This window comes from Andrographis paniculata, unplaced genomic scaffold (genome assembly GCF_009805555.1).
Source record: "Andrographis paniculata isolate CXL003 unplaced genomic scaffold, ASM980555v1 Contig75END, whole genome shotgun sequence".
Lineage (NCBI taxonomy): Eukaryota > Viridiplantae > Streptophyta > Magnoliopsida > Lamiales > Acanthaceae > Andrographis > Andrographis paniculata.
This window is the reverse complement of record NW_026137612.1, coordinates 356,289-381,192: the sequence shown is the minus strand read 5'-3', so window position 1 is coordinate 381,192 and position 24,904 is coordinate 356,289. Positions and strand designations below refer to the sequence as shown.

Below are 24,904 nucleotides of genomic sequence, written 5' to 3'. Positions count from 1 at the left end.
AACAGAAATTCACGGGGGTTTGATGTAACACTCTGAAAAATATATAAGAGTGTCACACATTTTTTAAATTCAAAAGCAAAATTATAGGGAATTTTCAAAGGACATATTGATTTTAGACAATTTCACCTAAAATAAATGACACATTTTCATTTAAAAAAAAAAAAGATGATAGTAAGAATGACAGTAACAATCAAAACACCAAAAAAAATAGAACATTAATTCAGACCAGTACTAGAAAAATTAATGAATAAAATCAATAGCTAAAGTTTATTAATTTTTATTTCGATACTTAAAAATTAAAATTAATTTTACATAATAGTTAAAATAAAAAAATAAATATGACTAATAATTTTTTAAGAATAATAATTGAAATCTTGCATGCCTTTTAAGTGATCCCAAATAATCAAAAGAATTTACCACAAATATCATACTTCAAAAAACCTTCGTTGCTCCCCTCAATCCACCGTCGACCTTGCCCGGAAACCTCCTCGCCGGCGCCGGCGCCGGCGCCGTCTTTGCGCAATCGCCGTTCCCTTTAAGCATCAACGTCGCAAATTCATTGTAGTCAATCTGTCCGTCCTGCGACAATCGACAACATTCGCCGTTAGAGATGTCTTAAGTTACGATGTTCTTACGAGTTGGAAAAAAAAAAAAAAAAAAAAAAACTCTTACATTGTTCTGATCAGCTTCCTGGATCATTTCTTCGACGTCCTCGATCCCAAACTCCACGCACGCCGCTTGGAGCTCGTCCCGGGTGATGTAACCGCTCCCGTCTTTGTCGAAATACGAAAAGGCTCGGAAAAGATGGTCTTCCTTCTCGATTTTGTTCAAGTGCAATGTCGCCGCGATGAACTCGCCGTAGTCGATCGTGCCGCTGTTGTCCACGTCAGCCTGGTCGCCGGAACGTTTAGGCGATGGAATGTTTCGTGTTTTTAAGGATGTAAGAAGGATCGAGGAAGAAAGACTTACAGCCCTCATCAAGTCGAGTATCTCGGATTCGTTAAGGTTGGCCCCGAATCGTCTTAAGCCAATCTTTAGCTCTTCGAACGTAATGTGACCGCTGCTATCGGTGTCGATCGCTTTGAACATTTCTTTGAGCCCCGCGATCTCTTCTTCGGACAAGCTCTCGGCGATGACCTACGAGCGAGTCGTTCCGACGTTTAAGGTTGTCGACATCACATATATAGATAGGGACAAATAAACCTACTGAATAGGATTAATCAGCACCAGCACATCAAACACTCCATTCGTCCCTTAACAATCTATTCATTTTTTTTATTATTTTGATCTGTCTCATAACATAGTATTCATTTTTTTTTAGTAATTGTACTTTCTACTTACATTAAAAATACCCTTACAACTTACAATATATTAAATAAATATTATTATCTTTATATCACACAATTCTAATGAGGTTATTTGAGTCATTTATACGTTATTCATACCAAACTTCAATATAATACTAATATTTCTAAAACTCTGTGTAAAAAACAAATTTATACATAGATAAGAGATGAAGGGAGTATAATTTAACCGTACATATTGTATAGATTGTTAGCATGTGTTGTATGTTTTATTTTATATATATATGTGCTATGTTAATATAGCTTATATGTTGAAGTCGATTATAATATGTATTGTGTGAACTATTATCATGTGTTGTATTTGCATATATCGTTTGTATACCCGAAGGGCAATTTTCTTGAGCTTGTCCATGGCAGAGAATTGCATTAGTCGACTCAAAACCGCAGAATCAAGAGGCTTATCGGGAGCGACTCCGTCGATACAAACCCACGGATGGCCTACGAGAAACATTACATCGTTAAAAATTTCATCGAAAAAATGTGTACGCAACGTGATCACAATGTAATAACTCACGAAGAACTTGATGCGCCGTCAATCGCTTCTTCGGATCACGGACGAGCATCCTCTTCACTAAATCCTTGGCGCTTTCCGATATTTCGGGCCAAGGATCCGAGTCGAAATCAACGTCGCCGTGAAGTATTTCTTCGAATATTTCTTGCTCGCTCTCTACACCAAATCGAAATCCGAGTGAAAAGACATACCAATCGAACAAGAATCATAAAAAAAAGTTCGTTTGATTTTGATTTCCAGTACTAATATGAACCGTGAAAGTGTGGCCTAACGATCCTTTAGGTGGTGTTCTTTTGTGTACCATATGTTTTTACTATTAAGATTCTTTTTTCCATCTAAAAATCAAACAATTATTATTTTTTTTTATATTATATTATAAATTTATTTTACATTCAAAATATCACGTCAATTTCTATTTATATCACATCAAACAACTATTAAATTCAACTTTTTACTATTTAAAAATCCAAATTCAAAAAGTAAAACCCACAAACAAACACACCCTAGACTTTTCTCTTAAAACAAAAGAAAAAAAGATCGATATATCTTACCGCCCCAAAACGGGGGCACCCCTGATAAGAGAATGTACACGATAACGCCGGCGCTCCAAACGTCGGCCTCAGGCCCATACCGCTTACGGAGAACCTCTGGAGCAACGTAATACGGGCTCCCGACGACATCCTCGAACATTTGACCTACACGAAATCGATCATCATTGTCAATGTAAAGAAAACATTTCTATTGCGCTCGATTACGCGCAAACTCACCGGGCTTAAAAAACACGGACAATCCAAAATCGATGGCCTTAATCGAAGAATCCTCCTCGTCGCCGACAAACAAGAAATTCTCCGGCTTGAGGTCCCGGTGCATAACTCCCAACGAATGGCAAGTCTCGACGACGCCAACGATCGTCCTCGCAAGCTCCGCCGCTTTTTTCTCCGAGTAATGCCCCCGTTTCACAATTCGATCGAAAAGCTCCCCGCCGCCGCAAAGCTCCATTACAACATGGACGGCGACGGCATCCTCGTACGCGCCGCGGATCGCGACGACATTCGGACAACCCGATAAATGGTGCATTATCTCAACCTCCCTTCTTACATCCTCGATGTCCTCGGCTGTCGACAACTTCCTCTTCGCAATCGACTTGCACGCAAACCGCCGGCCGGTTGTCCTTTCGACGCAAACAAACGTTGTCCCGAACTGTCCGGTCCCGAGTTTTCGACCCAATTCGAAACAATCGTTTAATCTCCCCTGTTTTGTTCTAAGCACAGAATCAATCCTAAGACCTAAACTCATAGTTCTCTTTACATTAATGGATTTCCTCTGTTCATCGAATTCTAATTGTAATGGATTAGGAGTTTCTGAGGAATTTCTTACATCCTTAACAGTTTCAGGAATCACAGACGCTCGATCGTCGATCTTCATCGTTTCCGGCGGCTGAATCTCCACAGATTTAGAATCGACGCTTTCCGATTCGCGATTGTTGTAAGAAATCGTATCTGGAGGCTTCGACGACCAGCCGAGAGATTGAGAAATTGTGCTGAAGAAACCGTCCTTAGTTATTCTGCTTGTAATACAATTGTTTCCCATTCTGTAGAAATTCAGATTTCGGACAGATCGATTGGGTGTAAGATTGGGGAAACTTACTGTAAGAATAAGAAATTTTTGCCCAGACGGAAATAGATTGGATGAACTGTAGATTTGAAGCTGAAAAATTAAATCGAAATGATTAATCTGTGAGCTTCGGAAATGGAGAATTGAAATCCGCCATGATTAGGGTTTGGGAGATTTCTAACATTCTGGGAAGAAACGAGGATTTGGGAGGCGTCGAAATGGCGGGTTTTTCAGTTGGAATGTTTCCTAAACCCAAAACGCGTTTATTAATTATTTTGCAAATTATTATAATTAATTATTTTATGCGATAAATCCAGCAAATTTACATTTTTTCATTTTGCATTATTATTGTTGTTGACGATGCTGCAATTTAATATATTTATATATATTATCTAACATTTATAAATATAAGTAGATTTAATGATTATTTTTTTAACAAACAATATTAAAATAAAAATACTCTCAAACAAGAAATAAAAAAAAAAAAAAGATTGAATTTGTATTAATAGCAATTTTAGAAAGTTTGATTTGTGTTTTCAGACATAAATTAATACTCTCTCTCTCTCTCTCTCTCTCTCTCTCTATCCGTCCCATATAAATTGTTCATATTTTTCATTTTCGTCGGTTTCACATAATTTTTTTAAAAAAAATATAATTATATATTTTAATCATATTTTAAATTTCATAATTTATAATTTTTTAATCTTAACTATATTATTTAGTTATTTTAATTTTAATTTATAATTTTTTTATTATGATCATAATTACTTTTACCAGCACACTTCTTAATTAATTAATAATTATACTTTACATATATTTTCGTATCTACGGTAACATGGACAATTTATCATGAAGGGAGGGAGTATTGTTTAAACTCTACGGTTCTTAATAAAATTCACTATTTTTTTTTAATAAAATATCATATAAATATAATTTTTCTAAATAAATTAGCTAATTCGAGTAAATTGATTTTATTTTATTTTTTCTATATCTTCTTATACTATTTTTTCCAATTATTCTCTCACTTGCAAATATTTACTAATGAATATTTGGGAGGAAGTGGTGAACCAATAACTCTCTCGGAATTTTATAATTCAAATTTATTTATCTATCTTTAATTAGTTAAATAAAAATATTTTCTTATAAAGTTTAACGTCGGCCTGCAGCCGGCAGTTGCCTTATTGAGTCTGATTTTTTATAATATAATTAAAGCCTGAAGTTAGTTGGGGTGGAGAATTTTTGAATAAAAATTGTAAAATTACTATTCTCTCCGCGGACCAACGTTTTATTTTTCTATTTGAAATATATAATCGATTATTATTCTTTTTATATTTTTATACATAAAATTTACTCTTTTATTCTTATTTTATTTATTCTTTCATTTTATATACACAAAATTAAGGACAAATTTGTCATTTTATAACAAAAATCCTAATTACCTAAAAATACCGTGTAAATATCAAATAGGACAGAGGGAGTATAATATTGTCGCTGGACTGTGCTTTCTGATAAGTTATATATTTTTTTTATTATTAATTCATCTTATTTATATATATGTTTCTTCTAGGTGTAATTTCTTGTAAAATTTACTTTTTTTTCGTCATTTAAATTTATATATATTTTAATTTTTTTTTTATTGTCATTCAAAAATATATTTATTTTATTCTTTTTATTTTTTAATATAAAGAGAATTTTTTTTTTTATCCTTTTTTTTTAAAAATTTGTATATGATCAAAAGAGCGTAATTTTTAATAAAAAATAGTGCTCATTCAAAATAATTTGTATATATTTTGATAGCGGATGGAATTACACTTTTTGCACTGAATTTCTCCAACAAGATCCATTTTTAACTCCACATTTGATTGAAATAAATATTTAATATGTTTTTTTTTTCTCTCTAATTTTATTTTTAAATGAGATAATTTTACATAATAATTTCTAAGAAAAAAAAAATTGTACATATATTTATAAAAAACTATGATGGTTATATAATACAAATATTAAAGAAAACAGAACTATACTGCTCCAAATTTAGAACATAAATGGAGAATGACCTGATAGGACGAAAGGAGTAATATATATATAAATATTTTGATATTTTGAATATATATATATTTTTAATCTTAATATAAAATATACTCCCTCCGTCCACCTCTAAAATCATATTTAGTTTTTGCTTCGTTGTACTTCATATTAAAAATATCATTATCATGTATAATTTTTTGCACAAATATCATTCGATTACTATTATAAGATATTGATAAAAGTATTTTTTCAATTTTTTTCACTAAGTTTTGTTACAGTAATTAATATTCAAAGATCAATACGCAAAAACAGCCTTGGAATCAGACCGATGTAGTATTTTGATATTTTTGAAGAGGAAGAAAGAAAAAGGGGGTTGGGACATCCAAACACACCCAAGCTTTTGTTCTATTTTCTACCTTCATCAAGCATGACTTAAGTTATGTCTATCCCTATGTCAACAATAGCCCGGCATCGGAACCCTTTCGACGCCATTTCCGAGTTGCCAAGCAACAGAGGAGAAAATTCTTCTACTTTTCAACATAATTATCAGGGAAAACTTGACAGAGTAGCGACGATTATAAACAGAATGTGCAACAAACGAGCAAAGAAGGTTCAACAGGAAAGTTCGAGAATTAAGGTTGAAGAGAGTTACCTTAAGTTTGCTCACCAGTGGTACGATGTCTAATAATTTCGACGCCCAAGTAGTCGACAGGACCAACCACAGCCACGTGTGGCTTTCCTACCTGTACCCGGACAGCTGAAACCTGGGGAAACTTGCTCAATGCCGTAGTCGCAATCAGTTGAGCTACAGATTCCAGAAGGTTGTGGGGAGATCCTTCCATGACTGCCTTAACCACGCTGAATTTTCCGAGAAAAAAGATAGTTAACACGAATGAATATTATTCAAATATAGTTAAACAGCCTATAAAATGTAAATTAACATTTAAAGTATTAACTGTCATTCACATTATTTCAATTAACTAAGCGCATGCTGGTTTACTTGGATAAATTTGGAAAAAACCCATTGAAGGAATCCCATAGATATGGAAAAGATTGGTTCAAAACAGGGTGAGGGAGCTTCGATTAAATATGATTTACTATCTCATAATAGTAGTGTTCAAATGATTGAAACTCTAAAACACATATTAGATCTTAAAAAGAGAAGCCTAGTTGTTGTATTCATATCATTGTCCGTCGAAAGCAGCCTCAAGAACACGCATTCAAGACCAGATTTGTATCAAAAATTTTGAATCTTGTGAATTGAAATGAACACAAATCATAGAAGTGATAGAAAGCAAAGATTGTGAATGAGTTGCAAAGTGGCATTAACATCAAATACTCAACAACATTAGTTTAAATTTCAACAAAAGCACGAGGATGGATCTGGTTACCAACTAATCTCATAAAGCAACTGGATTGTCTATCAATGGCGGATAATTTATGCAGAAAACAAGCTTTCCACTCACCGGTAAATGTCGGTATAGCTGACAGTATCTGAGAGGTTATCAGAATTCCCAGCGGCTTGAAGATCCATCCAGGCATCCACATCCACCAAGAATTTCTGGCCCAATTTTCTTTCTTCTGGCTTCACCCCATGGTACCCATGAAACATCATCCCCCTTAATACAAGCTTGTCTCCCTTCATAATTTCTGTACGAATTCGATACATCAGCTAAAACAGAAAACCAAATGCAAAACATTGATATGCACATTCAATTATTGTATCGAATTGCTCATTGAAAATAACAAAACATTCATTCAAGTAAAGAATTTATTCAGAACATTTGAAGAACACAGAAAGATAAACTAAAAGAATATAGCGATAATAATTCTTTGAAGATATACTGGATTTCTTGTCTTGATTGAGAAGGCAGTGGCGTTCACAAATCAAAAACTGATAAAACAAAAACAATGAATTTTTTTCTTGCAATTCATATACGAACACAGATTTGTACATTGAAGGAAGATAAAGTGCAAAGCTCTACAATTTGGAAACCTTGAATTTAGGAAAAAGGAAAACACCATACCATCCATGGTTACCAGAATCTGTACGGGAAGAACAGCGGGATTGAATTTGCAATAACCTAATCGACGAGGAAGATTTCGCAGGAATTAGCAGATACCTCTCGAATGGAATGGACTATGGAGGTATCCCTAGTCGTGAATCACTCCTTTAACCGCTTAATGTGAAAAGCAGTACAGTTCGCCGACTCGACAATCACAGTTCTGCGTCTGCCACCGGCGAACCAAAAACCTGAACAAAAAACACGACATCAACAGGACAATCTACACGATAGCTAGTTTATGTATGAATCGGCGTGATTCGGGCGATTATTGAGCGAGTTTAAACCGCAGAAACGGCAAAAAGTTAGAGGTGAAGAGGAGGTGAGTGAACTTACCATTTCCACACAGATCTGCGATGCAGACAGACAAACGAATTACTGACAGAAGACTTGGCTGGAAACAATACCTACAGTGTATTTTTTTATTTTATTTTTATTAAATTTGTTTTTTTGTTTTTTTTTACTAGTAACAAATTTATTTCGATTTTGTATTAAAGAAAGAAAATACTTTATCTATTCATTTGAAATGAATAATTTATTAAAGACAGAAAACACTTTATTACTCACTCTTTCCCACCTATTATGTTCACATTGTCATTTCTGTCCGTCCCACATTTTATATCATTTTTCTAAAATAACTAGCTGGATACCCGTGAAATCTAACGAAAAAAATTATAATTATATTCTTTTTAATAGTAATTTCTTTATATATTATATATATTTGTAATCAATATAAAAAATAAAATAATATCAATAAATTATACTATCTCCATCCAATTATAAAGTAAATATTTAACTTTTTAGCATTTTACTTTTATTTCTTAATTGAAATATAAGATTATAATATAATAGTATTATTTAAAAATATTTTTGAATGCAAAATAAATTACATTTTAAAAATTTAACATAAGTTTTTTTTATATCTTCTTTATAATCGGAACTACAAATAAAAATTATTCATCAATATATCCAAAATTTACACAACCGCCATCTTTCTACTAAATATCATATAATAAATTAAGAAATAAAAATATATAATCCAACAATATTCTACTAAATAAATTTCTAATTCTATTGTTTAAAAAATAAAGGAAAACCAAACAAAATCTTCACTATATCCAACAACAATTTTAACACATCTTCTGCAAGTTCGAACTAAAAACATTATTATCATCTACCATCATCCACTAATTCTCGGCCAAACACACACACCAAATAGAGTCGGCATCAGTCCACCTCTGCAGACACCCAGCCACGACTGTTCGAACACAAAGATTTACATTATATACTTGGAATAAAATATGCAATATAACTAAAATAATTTAATGTTAAAATAATATTTTAATTTATTATGAACAAAATCAATTAAAATATATATAAAAGTTATACATATATTTAGACGTGTTTAGAACTTGATCGATTATGAAAATAAAATTATTATTCATATAAATATAACAATTTCTGCTTTTTACAACTTAAAGAATAAAATCAATCCCCCGTAAATACAAAATGAAAAAGAATAATCATAATTAAATACAAAATAAAAAAGAATAATCATAAATAAATTCACATTTTCAATTTCAACGTCCAAAAAATAACCTAATGAAAAGAAAACATTAGGCAATGAAAATAAATTAACAAACCTGAACAAAATTAAGAAATAAAAGCGAGCGAATCATCCAACAAACAATTTAGAATATAACTTTATACAAAAATTAAAAAATATATATATAATTAATAAAAAATTTGTCTTCTATCGTATAAAAAACATGGTTAAAAAATTATACAAAAATTCAAAAAAATATAATTAATAAAAATAAATATGAATCAAATAATAGGAAAATATAAGACTTAAGAAAGAAGTAAAAATTAAATAATAATTAAAAAAAAGAACAAAACCCTTTGAAAAACTTAAATTTATTCAAAACTTACTTCAAAAAGATTGACAAGCTTTTCCCGTAGCAAAATTGTCTAATCAAATAACAGGAAAATATAAAAACTTGAGAAAAAAATAAAAATTAATTTTTTTTTAAAAAAAAGAACACACAGTGGCAAGTTTTTCTGGTAGAAAAATTTTGTCTTCTATCATCAAAAAAAATAGGGCTAAAAAATTATATAATAATTCAAAAAAATATAATTAATAAAAATAAATATGAATCAAATAATAGGAAAATATAAGAATTTGAGAAAGAAGTAAAAATTAAATTAAAAAAAAAACCAACACTGTTACTGTTGAAAAATTTAAATTTATTCAAAAACTTACTTAAAAAAAACAGACTACAAATTATTTTTAATTGAATATGAAGATAAGTCTAAATTTGTTAAAAAACTTAAATTATACAAAAATGTGGATAATTCATCAATGAAAATTTATTGAAAAACTTAAATTATTCAAAAATTTATTGGATAATTCATCAATGAAAATTTATTCAAAAACTCAAATTTATTCAAAAATTTACTTTAAAACTTAGTTCGAGAAAACGGACTTATGCTCCTGCTTCATAAAATTTTTTTGTCTTCTACCATTAAAAAAATAGGGCAAAAAAATTATATAAAAATTCAAAAAAAATATAATTAATATAAATGAATATAATGAAATAACAGTAAAATATAAGAACTTATCAAAGAAGTAAAAATTAAATTAAAAAAAAAAATTTATTCAAAAACTCAAATTTATTCAAAAACTTACTTCAAACAGACGGAGAGCAGTGAGAAGTTTTTCAGGTAGAAAAATTTTGTCTTCTACCATGAAAGAAAAAAATAGTGCTAAAAAATTATACAATAATTCAAAAAAATATAATTAATAAAATAAATATGAATCAAATAATAGAAAAATATAAGAATTCGAAAAAGAAGTAAAAATTAAATTTAAAAAAAAAACACCGTATAAAATTTATTGAAAAATTTAAATTTATTCAATAACTTACTCCACTGACTACAAATTATTTTTGATTGAATATGAAGATAAGTCTAAATTTATTGAAAAACTTAAATTACAAAAAATTTGGATAATTCATCAATGAAAATTTATTGAAAAACTTAAATTATTCATGGATAATTTATCAATGAAAATTTATTCAAAAACTCAAATTCATTAAAAAATTTACTTTAAAAACTTACTTCAAGAAGACGGACTTCTGCTAACTCAAGAAGACGGACTTCTGCTAACTGAAGAAGACGGACTGCTCCGGTGGCAATCTTTTCCGTAGAAAAATTTTGTCTTCCCCAATTAAAAAAATAGGCTAAAAAATTATACAAAAATTCAAAAAAAAAAATATAATTAATATAAATGAATATAATGAAATAACAAGAAGATATAAGAACTTGAGAAAGAAATAAAAGTTTCGGACTTCTGCCATAAATTAAATTTTAGAAAAAAACATTTGCCTGAATAATCTTCTTCTTTCTGGTGAGAATCTTTTCTAAAAATAAAGTAGGGCTAAAAATATATACAAAAATTCGAAAAATATAATTAATAAAAATGAATATAAGAACTTTGAAAAAAAAAAAAACACCTTGTAAAACTTGTCTGAATAAATAAAAAGAGAACACGCGTAAAACCCCGTAAAACTTGCCTCAAGAATTTCTGCGTGAAGAAATAAAAGGAGAACACCTGAAGAAAAAAAAAAGAAAAAAAAAACACCCTGTAAAACTTGCTTGAAGAAATAAAAGGAGAACACAGAACAACACCCTTGTCTTGCCTGAAGAAAAAACAAAAAAAAAAACACGTTGTAAAACTTGTCTGAAGAAATAAAAGGAGAACACACTGACTTCTTATGTCCACTTCTGTGTAAAAAACTGTAAAAGAAAAAAAGAAATTAAAAAAAGCCAAAAACTCTCAAAATTTTGAGATTGCAGGATTAGAGAATTTTACAAAATGTGGGGTCCAGTTTTGAGCTGTTTTATATATATATATATGATAATACACTTTAATTTAATTTTAAAATTTTAAATTTAATTCCTTTTAATTTTAATTAAACTAATTAGTTATCTTAATCTTAATTTATAATTATTTATATTATAAGATAATTATTTTTATTAATATATTCTTAATTATCTACTAATTATATTTATCCTAAATTCTCACATCACCGAGACATTCAACGTGAGAGAGAGAGTATTATTTAACTTTTATAACTTTTACCTTTTTATAATTGAATTGATTTGATAATAGAAAAAAAAGTGAAAACTAATTTGATAATAGGAGAAAAGGTTAGGTAATACAGTTTTTATACTTAGATTAAAAAATAATACATTTTTTATTTGGATAATTATATTATTATTATTTTTTTTTTTTTAAGTTGTTTGTTAAATTATGCATTATTTATTTATAACAAATTATTTTATTGACTCACAATTTCATCACTTTTTATTTAATAAATAATAACGAATTTGTCACTGATTTTCTATTTACCATACTACTTCATTATAATATTTTAATAAATTTTTTTACAGTATAATGATTTTACTTTACGCTTTATCTACTTTATTTTATTTTTTATCTATTTCATTTTTACATTAAAATAGTACTCTCTCCGTCCCGCATATCATGTTCATGTTGCCGTTTCTGTTCGTTCCATATACCATGTCACTTTTCTTTTTTGGAAAATGATTATACACTTTAATCTCATTTTAAAATTTTTAATTTTATTTTTTTTTAAATTTTAATTAAACTAATTAGTTATCTTTATGATTATTTATATTATAGAATAATTATTTTCACTACTATATTCTTAATTATCTACTAATTACACAATTTCTAAAATACCGTGTTTACAGTGTAGGAGACACAGTATGTGGGACGGAGGGAGTATTATTTTTTTGTCTCTTTGTCCGAACATTATGACATAATTAGTGTTGGATTTGAGTTCTATGGGTAGGAGGCCCAATAATTCAAGTTAGCTCAAAAGATTTGAGAGTCTACTTTTGTCAATTATTGCCTTAGCCCCTCATAGTTGGGAGATGGGTCATTTGGGTGTAGAGATTTAGAGGAACGATAGTATCCACGCACACTAAAGAATCGACTAGCAAGAGAGAATATATTCAATTTGTTGATTTTTCACTATTTACTTGTTTAGATTCGATTTTTTAATCTTATTGGTTGATAATTGGAATAGGTTGTTAGTAGTTGAGAAATCTCTTGTAATTAGGGTTTGACTCTTGTAATTGAATGTGGAGTTTGATAGCCCTTTTGGTTGTGGTTATCTTTTATTGTACGAATCTTTTGATATAGTGGATTTTGCATTGGGTCGGGAGATAAGCCTCGTGATTTTTAAAAGTTTTGGTGTCTCATATTGTTATTTACGTTGTTTATTGGTGGTTATCGTTCATCGTATTTTGGTACAAAGAATAATTGATTAAAGGGAAAAGTTTTGGTGAAAAAGTTCGAACACCCTGCTTAGGCGTGACCACGTTTAAGGAATATTTCGCATCTGATTTTTTGTTGGCATTTGGTCTTCTTCCGGTATTCTCCCAACATAAAGTGGTATCAGTAAGGCTGTTTAAGAATGAAATTTACCATTGAAGGATGGATGTGAACTTGGGAAGAATGATTTGCTTAAATGGCACCTCTAGGAGAGCCTGCTGCTCCAAGTCGCCTATGTCCTCGGGACAGCTTGTTCTGGTCTCAATTCTTGTTGCCTTCTCCTCCGATAGGGTAATTCTTTCATTTTTTGTACATCTTCATTTGTAACAATTTGCCCTCAACCTTCCTTGGGATGTCGGCGTTGCTGCCCCTGTTCCTCCGAGAAAAGGCATGCTGCCTGGAGCTGACGCTGCCGTATCCGCCATTGAGTCCTAGTAAGGGCTGATTCTTCACTTTTTTTTTTTGGTCCAACTCTCATTCTCCGAGGGATGTTTCGGCCGCTGTGAGGAGTTATCATTACTTGATCAACTGAGGTTACTCGCCACACCTTGTTGTTTTTCTCAAAACTAACTTTGGCAACGGTATTATGCGGTGAGAGGCGATCCCACACCGAGTTTCTCCGTGGGGGTTTTATGGTTCTTCCAAGCCGCTGAAATACGTTTCTTTTTGGGGTGACTTCTCCTTGGTCACGTCCACCACCTGGGGCTGATCGGTTCCGTCTAGTGGGTCAGACACCAATAGCATTCATTGGAACCGAAAATGGTTCTGTATTGATCTTCGTCTTCGGCTTGTTGGCCAGCCATAGACGGCCCTCCTTGTTAGCCTTTTGTGCCGTATTTTTGAAAACGATACAACTCCCGACTTGATATCCGTAAAGAACTTTCAATAAACATTTTCGCTCAATTCTTCTTCGGATGACATCTTATGGCCCTCTTTGAATCGGAGGTGACTGTCCTTCAATAAAAAAATCAAAACTTTGTTCGGTATTAGAAATATCAAACGTATATTGAACTTTAGGATTTGGTTCCTTTCTCCTAGGTATTTTTAACGCCGGACAAGTGTGCACTTTCTCTTTTGAGATCTCGACCGAAAACATCTCCTCTAGGTTGTCCGAATAGTCCGACTCCTCTTCCTGGACCTGGATAAGGTGTGCTCCATTTTCGAACTTCTGATTTTTGGCAGCATGGATTAGGCCAATCAAAGTCGACGTGAATTGGGTTCCCAACATAAATTTTTTGCAGCATGGATTAGGCCAATCGAGATCGACGTGAATTGAGTTCCTAGCATAAATTTTTGGCAGCATGGATTGAATTCAAATAAATAATTTAAACTACTTAAACCAAACAAATTATTTTCGGGTTTGTTTGTTTGATATTTTAGTTTGAGGTCTTTTATGTAAAATTTGAAAATTTAAGTTGATAATATAAAAAATAATATTTTATATTAAATTATTGATTTGAAAGAATAGAATATATATTATTTATATTATGCAAATATGCCTGTGTTTATGTTATAATATTTTACTAATATTTATAAAAAATTGTGTGAAAAAATTATTGAATGAACAAATCTTTTACTTTTATATAATTTTTCTCATAAAATATTTTAATAACTTTCAAAAATTAACAATACAAATATTAAAAAATTATAAATACTTTAAGAAAATATAACTTATCTCTCTCCTCCAGGTAGACGTCCAGGAGATAAACATTTGGAAGAAACAAAGAATCGTTACTAACCTGAAATTCAATAAAATAATTCTTTTGTCCACTTGGCATAGCCACATCAGATTTGGAGTATTCTAGCACGTGGAAGAACCCCCAATGCACATGGTCCGTTAGCCACGTACACATGAGCGATGACGTCATTCGAATAAAGTCAGGGGATTGATGATGATATCATTATTGAAAAAGCATTGGTTTGAATACATCAACTTATTACACTAAATTTGGAAATAAAATTAAATAATGAATGATTCTATATACATAAATTTGTTCACCCACAATTTTTTTTTTTTTTTCATATACAATTCTCAATATATATATTTTGTCCTATTATAAAAATCAAATTAATATAAAATATTATTAATAAAATATTATTTTTTATATTATCAACACAATTTTTTATTTCTTGATAAAAAATAATAATAAAAAAAAACTGGCGTACAAAATAATGAGTTCACCCTTACAAAATTTTATAGTATTCTTACTATACCACAACAAAGGTTTTTATAAATGTTTAATTTCTTGGGGAAAGTGATACGGAGCGCGCTAAAAAAAAAAAAAAGTATATTTGTAACGAATTTCGTTCCTAAAGTTCACGTAGCTAACGTAATTTCATCCATAATTCCGTTTCTAATATCATTAGTAACGAAAAAAGTGGATTTAAGAACGAAAAAATTTTGTTACAAAATTGATATTTTTTTGTAGTGGCATTTTGGTGAAAATACGTTGGTTTTACTTTTTTTGATTTGGATGTTATACTATATTATAAAAAATTAATAGTGTATTTTTATAATAAATATATATATATATATGTCAAGTTCTAAACTAACAAACCATTAAGGTTGTGTTTGCTTGTGGATTTGACTTTTTAGTTTAGATTTTTAATAGTAAAATTTGAATTTAAATTATTGTTTAATGTGATATAAATAGACTTGAATATAAAACTAATTTTTAAAATAATATATAAAAATAAAAAATTATTATTTGATTTAATATTTTTTTAAAGAAAATAAATAAATAACCCTCAAAATCTCACATTATATATTCAAGTTTTTATTATAAATATTTTTAGAAACTCCAAAATTGTATTAAAATAATAGTTGAAATTTCATATTTAAAATTAGCACATGACTTAGCTCCAACATACATTCATGTGCTATATATATATATATATATATACACGTATATATTTCGTCCTCCCTTAAGCTTTAAGTTTATATATCAATCCCTACTTCAATTAAAATTGGATTGGATTAGGTCAGGCGATGGCGGGAAAAGCTGCAAAGGTATTCGCTTCTTCTACTGCATACATCCAGCCACGTCAGCGGCGCCTGTTAAACTCTCCTCCAAACTTCACCGTTCCCGTTCGACCTAACGCCGTCAAGCGCCGGAGTTTCGCAGCGCTTTTCCGCGCCCTGAAGGCTGCCACCGTTGGTGTTGCCGTCCGTTACCTCGGCCTCCGCGGCGGCGAAAAGTAAATGTCTGTATTTACTGTACCGTGATTCTGAACACTCTGCTCTCATTTGCGGCTATGATCTTTTTGGTGGGATAGGTACAAATTTTAAAAAATATTGATATTATATTAATAGTTAGTAATATTTTTTTAGCCTTGTACAAGTGGATTAGTGTAAAAAATAATAATATTTGTGTAATAATAATAAAAAATAGAAATAATTTTATAGTGTTACAGAGTATTTATGGAGACTATTGTTTTAAAACGGATAAAAATGGTAAATAAGACTATTGTATTAAAACGGAGAGACTAATAATTAATTAATTAAGTAGCTGTGTTTGCCGAATAAATATTAATAATTACGTGTTTGTTGTAAGTTATTGGAATTGCTTTTGTTTGGACACAATATTTTAAATGTAACTTGAATATTTGGTTATATGTTTGTAAGTTAGATTTGAATGGAAATAGTTGATTCATGTCATTTAAATAGTTTTGACTTAGTTTTGGGCTTAATCAAAATTTTAAGATAAGTTTGGAATTTTGTGGCTCTTTAGATTTTTAGGTTTGGTTTGAAACTGAGAGTTTTTTTTTTTTTTTTTTTTTTTTTTTCATATGTACTGATTAGATAAGTAAAAAATATAATAATATAAGTTTGTATTGTATTAATTTATAAAATTAGTACAGGTGTGATTTGAGTATTAAGATATAAATATTATATTTTATAAATTTATATTATATAAAATTTTATTATTTACAAAATAATATATATACTTTATATATTTTATTAAATTATTATTATTAAAATAATTAAATATAATAATTAATTTACATTAATTTTGCACAGTTGTGCAAATATGTCTATAAATAATAAAAAAAATATATATACAATCATACCACAGCAAGTCATGAAAATGACTCTCTCACCTAAATGCTCAAACTATTATAGAAACATAATTATTAATTATATGTTCATATACATGAGTCCTCAACAAAAAAAATAAAATAAAAAATAAAACACAGCCTAGCAATATACTAACATATATTTTATATATATAAAATATCACATTAAGGGTTTGTTTCTTTTCTCTCCAAATCTCATATTTGAATTTTACGTTTTTAATATTTTTTTTTCTCACAAAATATTCTATTATGCATTATTTTAATATCAAATACAAATCAAATTTTTTTCAAACTCATCAAAAGAAACATAACCTTTTTGTTTGGAGATTTGAATTTTGAATTTGAATTTTTTAGAATTTTAAAGTAAGAAATTTTAAATTGTATTTGTTTGGATATTTGAATTTTCTAATGATTATGTCTAAAAAAAATATTATTTTATTCCATATATGGTTCACCTACTATGACTTTTTCTGTCGGACCTGGTCAATCAGCACTCTAAGCCTCACCGGAAACCAACTCGATACTCATTATATAGTAATATTATATATATCTGTTACGTACGAAATTTAGAATTAGGTTAAAAGCCCAAGGTAAAAAGAAGAATGGGCCTGGCAATAGGGTTGATTGAACTGGCTAAAGGACACCGTGAGGAAATCAAGGAAAATAGATTTATTTCTGAGGAAAATACAAGACGGAAGGTCCTCAGGACGGAAAGTCCTCAGGTCGGGAGGTCCTCAGGTCGGTAGGTCCTCAGGTCGGAAGGTCCTCAGGTCGGTAGGTCCTCAAGACGGAAGGTCCTCAAGACGGAAGGTCCTCAGGGCGGAAAGACCTCAGGTCGGAAGGTCTTCAAGTCGGTAGGTCCTCAAGATGGAAAGACCTCAGGTCGGAAGGATCTCAGGTCGGTAGGTCCTCAAGACGGAAAGACCTCAGGTCGGAAGGATCTCAGGTCGGTAGGTCCTCAAGACGGAAAGACCTCAGGTCGGAAGGTCTTCAGGTCGGGAGGTCCTCAAGATGGAAAGACCTCAGGTCGGAAGGATCTCAGGTCGGTAGGTCCTTAAGACGGAAAGTCATCAGGACGGGAAGTCCGCAGGTCGGGAGGCTTTTCAGGTCGGGAAAAGGAAGAAAGTTAAGATCTCAAGAATGGATCCAAATCCAGACCGAAGTCGGGCAGACGCGGAGGTCTGTTAAAAGGAAGGTCGGGCAAGGAAGAGGTACGGACAGACGCGGAGGTCTTCGGTCGAAGACGGAGGGCGGCTGATGCGGAGGTCGGCCCAAGTGAGGTCGGGTGAAGAAGCAGGTCGGGCGAAGGACGAAGTCGGGCTAAAAGAGCGGAAGGTCTGTGGTCGGCTCAAAGAGTGAAATATAAGGATAATTTTGGTCTGCTGAGGACACGTGTCAGCATGAAAAGGGCTGGAAGACGGTTGGGGAAGGAGACGTTGTAACCGTTCGGGTGACGGTTTTCAGTACGGTTTCCCAGGGAATATTTAAGGATTTGGATCATCATTTGGCAAGGCATCTTCAATCAACTTCAACAAAGCAAAGTCAGATTTGGGGATCACCACTTTAAATTTCAGTCTTTTATTTTCCAGTTTATTTTCTGTACCATACAGTGTTTAGAGATTCCTAATCTCAGGCACTAATTAATCAAGTTTAAGGATATTTTCTATATCTTTGAATTTTACTTTATTTTTGTTGAAAAATTACATCAACAATATCTATATATATTATTTATATATAAAATTTATTTGACATTTACGGGTGTTTTTCTTTACATCAAAAAAAACTTTAAGTTTTTACTATTTAGGTTCTGTATTTCTAAAAAAAGTATATTTTGTTCTCTTATAAAACATCACTTTCATATATTATTTCAATACTAAACACCAAGTAAAATTTTTTCAAACTTATGAAATTGTAATAAAAGATTACTACAGGTGTGATAGATCATTTGCAATTATTGGGTGTGTTTCTTATGATTGATTTCGGAAAATTTGAGTTTGAATTTAGTTTTTATTTGAATTTTTGGATGAGTTTGAATTTTGATGTTTCTTTTGTGTTTAGGTTTGGTTGGGGTTTGGAGAGTTTTGATATGTATTGATTTGATGGATAATTAATAAAATATTATAAATGTATATTAAATTTAATTGATAAAATTTATATTGTATAATTTGATTATAAATTTATTATACCCAACATATATATATTTAAATTTTTATTTATTTATATTATAAAAAATTTTATTCTCTACTAAATGACATATATATATATTGTGTATATATTTTTACCTATAACTATTATAAATATTAAATAATAAATAGAATTGGCTGAGAAGGAACCCACGAAATTAAAAAGAATAATAATAATAATAAATAAATAATTTTTTTTTTTAAAAAAAAAAGTATTCACAAGCCTAGAAAAATAGGCTGTCAGACATTGTCTTCTAGGGGTGGATTCGCACCCTCTTCAATCCGTACAGTAATGTAACAGTTAAAATCTCCAAACCCCTGCAAAAGAAACAGACCCGGTTTTGAAATATTTTTAATATTTTATTCGTATTAAAAAAATATATTAGATAAAATTAATAATATTACTGATATTTTGCATTTAAAAACAGTAAACAAAATATTATTTTATTTAATGCTTCTTATTTTTGTTTAAAATTTTTTAGACAAAACTAATACTAACACTATTATTAATATATATTTGTGTCTAAAAATGATACAATAAACTATTTTATTTACTTATTTATAATTTATTATAGATAAATATTATATATATATATATTTTGAAGGATCCTTATTTTATTTTAAGAATTTTTGTGCGTTAAAAAAATATTAAACAAAAATAATACTATTATTAATATTTTTGCATAAAAAATACTAATTTTTTTTTTAATTATTTATATTTTATTATAGATAAAAAGATTATATATATATATATATTTAAGGGTCGTGACTTTTATTTCACTCCGGCTCCTTCGAAAGTTAAGACGAGCTCTAATCTCTCCTCTCTTACCCTTACTGGTTACACTATATTAGAACTTGACTAATTCAAATTATCCGTTTTGAGTTGAATCCGTACATATTTATTTCTGGACTCTTCCAAGAGGCTTCATTCTAATGAAATTTTTAGAGGACTTATAAGATATGAGTTCTTATTCTAATATTCTAATATGGGATTTGCATTCCATTAATTCTCTCTCCTCATACCCAGGATCAAATAACTTATGGTTTCTTCACGAGTGATATTCCGTTGATCTGCTCATTATGCGCTGCCTTTATCAACAAAAGAACTCGATGTCTGACCACACATATAAGGACTACCAACCGACCATCATAATTCCAGAAAAATTTTCGACACAAGACACCACCGTAGATTCCAATCATGAGGTGAAAGAAGGCTTCCAACAACTATAACCAATGTTCAATGCCCATACAATTTACTCCACCAATGAACTCCTTCAAATCAAACTCTGGTACCGGTTGTTGGAACTGAGTCAACTCAATACCACTATGATAATGACCGTTTTGAGCCAAGCTCATATAAATTTATTTTTTAACTTCCTCATATGAGCTATTCTTCTAATTTTCAATATGAGACTTGAAAACATACTACACTTAACTAATGGAGACTCTCTAAAAGTGACATTCTAAGCGAAATAGCCGCACACGATTAGTATTCTAATAATCAATATAAGCAGCTAACAAACTCAAGGGTTAGACAGACGAAATGTGCTAAAAATTTGGGTTAGGATTGGAAGAAAATAAGGTTTTAGGTAGAATTTGGTGGGCCGAGTGGACCAATTTAATGAATTATCGAATGACGAGTTGAATTGGACCTCGAAAGGCAAAATTCTCAACAAATGTGTTCACTTTGTTTTTTTTTTTTTTTATTTATATGAATGTGTTTATTATGTTAAGTATGATAATTGTGTTTGTAATATAAAAATAATACTCCCTCCGTCTCAAATAGGGTGCAATATTTACTTTTGACACGAGTTTTTAGGTGGATAGTATTAAGTGGGATAATTTAGAAATTATGTGATGTGATGGAGAGAGAAATATATATTTTATTTTTTTATTTGGATGATATGAGGGGATAAAGTGTGGGGTAGAGATTAAATATAATTAATTATTTCCTATTTTGAAAATGTTGCAGCGCATCTGAGACATACCGAACATGAAATGTTGCAGGTGTTTTGGACAGAGGGAGTAATATTTTGTATTGAATTATTGACTTCTCTAACTACATTTGGTACATATGTATTGAATTCTTTTGTAATATTCATCTGGAATTGTAAAAAAATAAAATAAAATTGGGTTATACACATTACTATTATTTATAAAAATATTTGTTGATATGTTCAAATATATGTTTAGGGTGTGTTTGGTTTTAGTTTGAAATCAAAGTTTTAATTGCAATAATATGTTGATATACTATTTTATAAAATAAAATAAAAATATTTTATTAAAAATCATATAATTTTGAATAGTTCACGACCATATTTTCAATATAATCATACTGTAGGTTATGTCAACATCGAACATACTCTCCCTCCTTGGGATGTCCAGTTACCTTAGAACATGCTCATTCTTAACGTGCCCACAGATATGCTCCCGGAGCAATGCCCACTCCGTTGCTTCGTTCGTCATCAGCGTCAAGGTCTGCTATGATACTATATGTAACGTGTCCGGAAGCTGACACGCCCAGCGCTTAGGCTACGCCCGCGCTAAGGCCCAGACCAGCCGTCCTCTGTGCGCAACAGGCCCGGGATATATCATACAGTATGGGAGGATTATACGAAATACATACCTGCACTAAGATATAGGTCATCAGTCGGCCGTACATAACCAAGGCTCGCACACATAAGACGGACTATGGTCAAGAACTTGGGACAAGAATGTCAGGCCGTGACACCCATGTCGGAATTGAGATTCGACTGTGGATTCTGTTTTCGTTATTTATTTATTTATCTTTTTTTTTTTTTTGTTTCTTAGAAAGATTAAGAATTTTATAAATATAAATTAAACAGAAATAATTATAGGGGCTGAACCCAGTTTAATAAAAAACGCAAGGCTATGAGACTGTAGACTAAACCTGAGCATACAAAAGCAATAAAAACTAATCTGCACGCAGGCAGCCCCTATTCAAAAGAAATCTATTGATTCTACATCATCAATGAGTAAGCAGCAGACAAAAATGGGACAAAAACCCAGATTGTGGTTTAGTAAATATGATACAAGGTATTCGCAATGATTAATTGTTGACTTCAAACAGCTCGAGATAAATCCGTGTGGGGAAATGGTTGTCCTCATTTGAAGGGTGTAGGTAGCGGCCTTGCGACTGGAATTGATTGACAATTTCTGATTTGTAAATGCATGATTCGAAATCCCATCAGCCGTAAAGATCAGCAACTCTTAGTGGTGCGGCCTCCTCTCTCGCGCGTTTACCTATGGAAAAAGGCACACGAAAACAACAAGTTTTAATTTTTGCAATGGACATGGCGGGATCCAAGGCGAAGTTTTCCAAAGCTACTTTGCTACGCTCTGTCCAGAGATAATGAATTGTGGCTGCGAAGGCTGCGTGTCGCATCAAAATAAGGTCCAGATCCTGCTCAGCGCTGTCCCGAAGCCAAAGTAAGGCTTGATGTATCGACTGAAGCTGCGTTGGCATGCTGAGCTGAGCCAGGAACAAACACTGAATGTCTTCCGGGTGTTCCTTACAGAGCACACAGAGCGGATCGATCTCAAGGAAGTGTAGCCGGTCTTTCGTTTTCAGCTTGCCCTGGGTTGCCAGCCACAAAATAAATGTGTGCTTTGGTAGTGCATATCCATTCCAGATTGTACGGGCGGCTGCCAAGGTGTACTAGGATGTCGGATGTCGAATAATCCTCTTACCTAAGAGGGATAGAGTGGCTTCAATTTGAACCCGAAGATACTTGAAAGGATAGAGCCTTGGTGAATCCAATGGCTTCAATTTGGACCTGAAGTTACTTTGATTTGATAGATTACACATATAGCCTAATTAATTAATTTATTTATGGTGTTGAAGTCAACATTACCGGCGCCCCAGGTCCCCACGTCAGATTTGGAAAAAATATTTTAAATAATTCAAGTGGAGCAGCAGTGTCCAGGGAAAAATGTGTATGTGTGTATATATGTACACGGGAGGGAGGGAGCTCAGCATCACCCCTCCATACATATTGGCCTTGTTCATCTCGCCATATATATCCTCCTCTTCTTAGCTTTAAATTCATATCATATCATGTATATATATATATATATATATATTTCGAATTAAATTAAATTAAATTGCATCAGATCAGATCAGATCAGACGATGGCGAGAAGAGCATTGAAGGTATTATTATTCGCTTTTTCTATTGGATACATACAGCCACAGCCACGTCACCTTCGCCCTTTTAACTCTCCTCCACCTCCTCCCAACTTCACCCTTCCCGTCCGAGGAAACGCCGTCAAGTGCCGGAGTTTCGCGGCACTTTTCCGCATGCTGAAGGGAGCCGCCGTTAGTATTGCCGCCCGTTATCTCGGCATCGGCGGCGATTGATAAAATGTTTGTGATTATGTGTACTTCCGAGCCCTCTGTTGGTGCTGTTTCCCGCTTTAATTATTAATTACGTGTAATAATGCTCAGAAATGTACTATGTGTATTTGTATATTTTAATTTAAATAATATTATAATATAATGTTTTATAAAAATTATTTGACATAATATTAGTTAAAATAATACTAACTCTGTCTTAATTGAATAATTAGTCAAATGTATTAATTACATAAAGTTTTATACTCCTTCCCTTCCAAATGAATGCATTTTTTTGAATTTTTATATTCCCTTTCTCGGCCGTGGCCGTCTCATTTACTTTTTGGTTTATTGTACTAAACATTAAAAATATTTTTATATTTATATGATTTTTGTAAAATATCTTTCTATTAATATTATAAGACACTAATGAAATTTTTTTTTTGAAATTTATTTTTTAAAAATTTGTATTACGTTTTAATATAATAATTAATATTAAAAAATTATCACGCAAAAATTAAATAACACTATTAGAACTAGAAGGAAGTAATATTAGATTAAAAATAATACTTTTCTATTTGGATAATTATATCATTTTTTTTAATTATCAGCTAAATTATGCATAATTTATTTATAATAAATAATTTTATTCACTCACAACTTTATCACTTTTTATTTAATAAATAATAAAAAATTTATCATTATTTTTCTACATAGCACACTACTTCATTATAAATACTATATTTTAATAAATTTTTTGTAATAATTTTACTTTAGTTTACCTATATCATTTTGCTCTTTATTTATTTCATTTTTACATTAAAATAGTATTATTATTTTGTCTCTTTGTCCAATATTATGACATAATTAGCATGTACGAGGTAGTATTTTATTGATAATGAAAATAAGTGAAATAATTTTGATAATTTTGTTTTTGTATTATATATATATATATAATGGTAAACTTATAATTTATGTAAAAATTACGAATATTTTAGTATTAATATGTGATTCATTTTTTATAATAAAAAATAGATATTTTTTATGATGACAAATGAAAATAATAAAATTAACGGGAGTGTTCACTTGTAAAATTTTGATTTTTTATTTTGGTTTTGAATAGTAAAATTTTGAATTGATATAATTATTTGATGTGATGTAAATATGTATTGATGTGAAATTTTGAATATAAAAATAAAATTTTAATATAATACTCCCTCCGTCCCTTTGGAAGGGTGACATTTGTTTTTTGCACGTAATTTTTTTTTTTAATATTACTATTATATTGGATTGTAGTAAAAAAGACAAAAAATACCCCAAATAGTATGGTGTAATGTAAAAGTAATGAC

General features: G+C 30.7%; 2 protein-coding genes across 5 annotated transcripts; both read right to left on the bottom strand.

Moving 5' to 3' along the window:
- Positions 1–337: 337 nt before the first annotated feature.
- LOC127266383 (calcium-dependent protein kinase 26-like) lies at positions 338–3,706 on the bottom strand. Of its 2 annotated transcripts, XM_051296609.1 has the most exons (7): positions 2,643–3,706; positions 2,427–2,570; positions 1,879–2,031; positions 1,687–1,802; positions 970–1,137; positions 673–891; positions 338–579 (listed from the first exon to the last, which is right to left on the bottom strand). In XM_051296609.1, exons 1-7 carry the CDS (start codon positions 3,463–3,465, stop codon positions 433–435), a joined length of 1,770 nt encoding a protein of 589 aa, XP_051152566.1. In that variant the 5' UTR covers positions 3,466–3,706; the 3' UTR covers positions 338–432. The 2 variants fall into 2 exon arrangements, with proteins under 2 accessions (XP_051152566.1, XP_051152565.1); XM_051296608.1 differs by having other exon boundaries at positions 673–1,137.
- Positions 3,707–5,813: 2,107 nt separating this feature from the next.
- Positions 5,814–7,973, bottom strand: LOC127266222 (dihydroneopterin aldolase 1-like). 3 transcript variants are annotated; one of them, XM_051296385.1, is made up of 4 exons: positions 7,914–7,973; positions 7,542–7,768; positions 6,981–7,164; positions 5,814–6,372 (listed from the first exon to the last, which is right to left on the bottom strand). In XM_051296385.1, exons 2-4 carry the CDS (start codon positions 7,546–7,548, stop codon positions 6,168–6,170), a joined length of 396 nt encoding a protein of 131 aa, XP_051152342.1. In that variant the 5' UTR covers positions 7,549–7,768; positions 7,914–7,973; the 3' UTR covers positions 5,814–6,167. The 3 variants fall into 3 exon arrangements, with proteins under 3 accessions (XP_051152342.1, XP_051152346.1, XP_051152343.1); XM_051296389.1 differs by having other exon boundaries at positions 7,638–7,768; XM_051296386.1 differs by lacking the exon at positions 7,914–7,973 and having other exon boundaries at positions 7,638–7,873.
- Between the last annotated feature and the right edge of the window lie 16,931 nt (positions 7,974–24,904).